This window comes from Gadus macrocephalus, chromosome 9, assembly GCF_031168955.1.
Source record: "Gadus macrocephalus chromosome 9, ASM3116895v1".
NCBI lineage: Eukaryota > Metazoa > Chordata > Actinopteri > Gadiformes > Gadidae > Gadus > Gadus macrocephalus.
The window spans coordinates 1,408,547-1,413,938 of NC_082390.1; the positions used below are offsets into that span (position 1 = coordinate 1,408,547).

General features: G+C 43.1%; 1 protein-coding gene across 1 annotated transcript in view; it reads right to left on the reverse strand.

Moving 5' to 3' along the window:
- Window positions 1-3,579, reverse strand: part of adm2b (adrenomedullin 2b) — a 10,474-nt gene extending 6,895 nt beyond the window's left edge. Inside the window, 1 exon segment of the mRNA XM_060060132.1 lies at window positions 3,145-3,579. Within this exon segment, the coding sequence (XP_059916115.1) occupies window positions 3,145-3,245 (101 nt within the window). The 5' untranslated portion in view covers window positions 3,246-3,579.
- Window positions 3,580-5,392: the final 1,813 nt, after the last annotated feature.

The window sequence follows — 5,392 nt, forward strand, 5'->3', positions numbered from 1 at the left end:
TTCGATTTCTGAATTAAAATTCTTGTGATGAATAATCTACATTTGTACAGTCGATGTGCAGCACTTTAAACCCCGTCAACTTTTTTTTTCTAACACCAGCACTTCCACAACTATGCCCATGTTCCTGACTGCTATACAAAACCATTTATAGCGCATCTATTTTTCTGCTGGGTAGTGATAGTCGCCCTAAATGCAGCTTTAATGTGGGCTCTGATTCTGAATGAATGCCGCTGCTGAACTGTGTGAATAAATAAAGGGAACTGAAATCTAAAGAAGACACGTGGTTTTGATGTACCGGTGAATTCCAGCTGAAAGTGGAACATTGCTGCCATCAGGGGAAATGAATGTAGCCTAGGCCTATTGTAAGTAGCTTCCAATTCCTTGTTCTTTTGTTGAACATGTCCCCCACTAGATTCCCCCACCCCCACACAGATTTTGTCCTGTAGAAACCTATATGGTGGAAACCGATACGCCCTCTCAACCACAAAATGTTTGAGTCACTTCTATGGAAGTAAATCTGTGCCATTGGATTATGAAAATAAAAAGGCATTTATTTTTCAATGTTAAAAATTCAAAATCAAATATTCAACGTTAAAAAATTCTAAGTGGGGACGTTGATTACGTTGGAATTCAAATCCAGATACGTTATTTCTATGCACAAATATTCAGTGCTTAGAATTCAATGGCTTTTTTTTTCAAAATCCGATGGCACGGATTTACTTCCATATCCTTCGTCATTCCCTATATAGTGTTCATGATATAGTGCACTATATAGGGAATGTACAAACGAGAATTCGGACACTACGCTGAACATTTCTAAACGTCATTTGCATCAGTAAATGCGCTGGGTATTTGTGTGACGCAGACAGATGCGCCCACATCATGTAAACAAACCGGGCACTCACGAGGAAAGCTGGAGGTTGTACTGATGTTGAATGTTACATTTCCTTGTTCAAGTTTTTTAAATGAATTTTTAATGTTAAATTTTCTTTGTTAAATCCCAAATAAATTGTTGACATTTCTATACGAAAGCCGGAGACTCCATCATTAAATGTATTCGTTTTCGCGGTTATTCAGCTTATTTTTCGCCTCCGGAAAAACACGACCGCATTGCATTGTGGTATACGGGAGTAACATGTACGGCACATCGTATGCAGACTCAAATTTGGGGTATTTTAAGCGCACTATATAGTGCATGAAATTAACCACTGAGAATTCGAACACCACTACAAAATGGCGAGCACCCTATATAGTGCACTATATTCCTGATAGGGAACGATGTCGAACACAGCTATGGTCTCACGCCGAATGCGTGAGACTTGAGAGCCCTGTTACTGGTATATTATCCGGATGTTGACAGTCGCAGTTCAGCAAAAGGGGCGTAGAAGAAGAAGGGGGCCGGATGTTGACAGTAATGGTTGTAGAACTGCAGCGCCGTATGGCGAATGTATTAAATATGCAAATTTGATCGGATCGACTGGAAAGTATTACCCGACACAGTGGCGGGTGAAGTGACACAATTCACCCGCCACCATACAAATCCACCCGCAAATGGCGTGTGACGGGTGTTAATTTCCATCCCTGGTATACATGATGTCGATTATAGCGGACTACACCAACTCTTCTATTCCACGGAGAGCCAGAGAGCTAACGTTATGCATTGTACATATTTATAATTTGAAATTCGTCCCAGCCTTTATACCACAGATACTCTAGGGTCTATAGCATATAACCGCGTTGTCTGATTACAGTTTAATTAATTTTTCACTATTTACCCGCTCTCCTTTTGAAGACCGAATCCCCGCGCCATTCGTTTCAATGGGAATCGCGGCGATACTTTCAACATAAAGTGTGCGTATTATAATTTGAAATACCTCCCAGCCTTTATACCACAGATACTATAGGTCTAGAGCAGGGGTCACCCACAACAGCGCCCGCGGGCCCCAGGTCGCCTGCTAGCACAACATGAGGCGCCCGCGGGCCCCAGGTCTTCCGCTAGCCCCATATGAGGCGCCCGCAGGCTGGCTCTAAACACAGCACAACTCATTCTTGAACAACTCTTTCCCACCTTTTTAAAGTCATTGTTGATAATTATCCTGAGATATCATTAACATGATCAGTGTCTTCACATATAGATGATTATCATTAAACATTAATAATAATATATAACTAAAGGCAAACTGAGCAAATTTGTTATTTGAGAAGTGTATCAAACTCGGTGCCCTTCGTTTGACTCAGTACCCATGAAGTAGCTCTCAAAAAGGTTGGTGACCCCTGGTCTAGAGCATATAACCACGTTTTCTGATTACAGTTTAATGCATTTTTTACAATTTACCAGGTCTCGTTTTGAAGGTTAAACAGACAATCAGAATCGAGTATTCCCCCAGACCGTGGTATAAATATTAATATGCCTCAATCGGAATACATTTCTCTGATCTGTAGAATTAATTTATTAACGTAATTTGCTGAAAAAGCAGGAAAGGACCAAGCTGCCGAAGGTTAAACCATAGTGAGACCGAGCTGGACCATTATTCATCTCTTTTCCAGATATTTTAGATTTTCACCGTGGTATCAGCTCAGTATCGAGTATCAAGGTATTTTCGGGCAGGTATCGTATCGAAGTCATCATTTTGGTATTGTGCAACACTAGTATGCGCATCAGATCTGCGCTCCTCCGGTTCATGCCTCGGCGACCCTCGCCTGGGAATTATGCCGTTTGGTGTGATGAGCATGGGTCCTTGTCTGAGCCAATGAGCAGCCTGCCCGCAGGCGTTCGTCTCGTGCAGTTGCTTCAACTAATTCCCAAAGTGTTTTGTTCTAACCCTTTCTCGCATAACTTACTTATTAGTCCGTCCGTCCGTCCGTCTCCCCCCCCCCCCCTCCCCCCCACACACATAAATAACCAACACACACACACACACACACACACACACACACACACACACACACACACACACACACACACACACACACACACACACACACACACACACACACACACACACACACACTTCCAGTATTAAAACGGAGGTAGGCCTATCATTTTTTTATTGTTTTGAATTTGAAACAATACGTATATTTAGTTTAACGTTCTTTCTAAGAAATGAACGTTTTATAAGTTATTGTAGGCTATAAACGGTCTACCTGTGTCCGTGCACCATGTTGGTCAGCGTCATATGGCGGGGCTGGACGTCCACAGACAGGATGATGATGAGGCACCAGCACGCAGGTTGGAATGGACGCATCGCAGTGCACCTGGACGCTCGATCCGCAGCGCAAACCTGATCCCCAGACGATCAGACAGTGAAAGATGTCCCAAAAAAGATGTCAACTTAAATTAAGAAAAATGCTGAAATGAACAGAAACGGGGTGAAATCCTATTAATGATGAGCGTAAAGTTCCACAACGACTCCGTAGTTCAATAGTGAAATCACAACAGCATCCTACAGAGGCATAAGCCTACGTTGATCTGGTCTGAGCATGCAGTCTGTGCAAATAACCTCTCGCTGCTAAAAATTAAGTCACAAAACGCAGTTATATCCGACGTTCATCGCTCTCGAGGAACGACCCGAATCCAGAGCATTGGCACTTTTCTAAAGCGCGCGTCAGAGTGCGCGCATGTGAGAACGCTAGAGAAGGGGTGGTGGTGGAGGTGGCAGGGTGTGTGTATTTGTCTGTGTGTGTGTGTGTGTGTGTGTGTGTGTGTGTGTGTGTGTGTGTGTGTGTGTGTGTGTGTGTGTGTGTGTGTGTGTGTGTGTGTGTGTGTGTGTGTGTGTGTGTGTGTGTGTGTGTGTGTGTGTGTGTGTGTCTGTGTGTGTGTGTGTGTGTGTCTGTGTGTGATCCACTTAAACGCAACCTTCGATTAAATGACATCTCTATAATCAACAAGGTCACTTGTTTGTTAAAGTATGATGTCCACGCCATTTCCATGAGTGGAATTTGCCTCCATAGAGTGCATTAAAAGCGCACACAATGTTTTGGATAGCCTAGGGCCCTAGGCCTACTTCCTCAAATTTATTGTAGAATGCAAATAACAACATCTTTGGTCTAGTTAGTAAATGCAATGAAGCCATATTGATTCTATGTATAGGCCTACATATAGGAAATGTCTAATTGTAAATATGTCAGTATATTGCCTTTCAATCAAATGTTATAGCTTGTGAATTTTCCGATTTTTAATTTTTTTTGTCCTTCACCAGTTGAGGGTCAGTGTGCTAATCTCTGAATGATGAATTTATTTTTTACTTTTTAAAGTGGTGGTTGTGTGCAGCTGTCTCTGGTGACCTCTGTAAAAAACCTGCAATGAAAGATGACCTTTCTTTTCGAAACAAACCAGGACACAACGCACCTCCATAAAAAACGAATCTAGGGGTCATGTTTATTTATGGACATTTTAATGCACCAGTTATGTGTACAAGTAAATTGCAATTCATTTGTTGTGCCTGTCTGTCTGTTTGTCACAGTAGGTGTAGATGTGGGTTACTACTTCTAAAAGAACACCTTGGTCCACAGAATATCCATTCATCTATATACTGTATCTATCTAGGCAGAGAGAGAGAGAGAGAAAGAGAGAGAGAGGAGAGAGAGAGAGAGAGAGAGAGAGAGAGAGAGAGAGAGAGAGAGAGAGAGAGAGAGAGAGAGAGAGAGAGAGAGAGAGAGAGAGAGAGAGAGAGAGAGAGAGAGAGAGAGAGAGAGAGAGAGAGGAACGTCTCATTCTGGGCATGCTGAGAGGATGGACTGAAAGAATGTTGCATGCAAAGGTGGTCATGTTTTTAATTAAAAGTGTCTCTCTCTATCCTCTCTTTCTCTCCCTCTCTCCCTCTCTGCCTCTCTCAGTGTATCTGTGACTCAGCAGTTTGCGGTATTACCTTCTAAGCTTCTGCTAGTAACAATGTGAGCCCTTACTTAGTCCAGCTCGCCCATTAGAACGTCTCCCCGGCCTGGCCCCAGAAAACACACCGCAGTGTGTGTGTGTGTGCGTGTGCGAGCGTGTGTGTGTGTGCGTGTGGGTGCATGCGCTCACTAGACACTTATCCGCCTGTCCGACCTTGTTGCAAGAAAATACATTTTGGCAGAGATTTGAGAGGCCGTATTTCAATCTGAACTTTGACAACGGCTGCGGGACACCTCAGGGTGAAACCAGAGAGAGAAAAGACCCTCATTGGTCAAGAGATCCAGATCTAGAAACACATGGAGCGTCCCCCTATAAAAGCTCTTTCCTTCTCCCTTCGTCTTGTTCAGGACCAGTGTTGATGAGCCATGTCTCTTGACCTCATGGTCTCATAATGACCGTCTTTTATATGAAGTGCTCAGTAGCTAATGTTAATGATTACACAGGGTATTATTCCCCAGTGAATAATTAGGCCTAACTTACAAGTGACTGTCAACACTC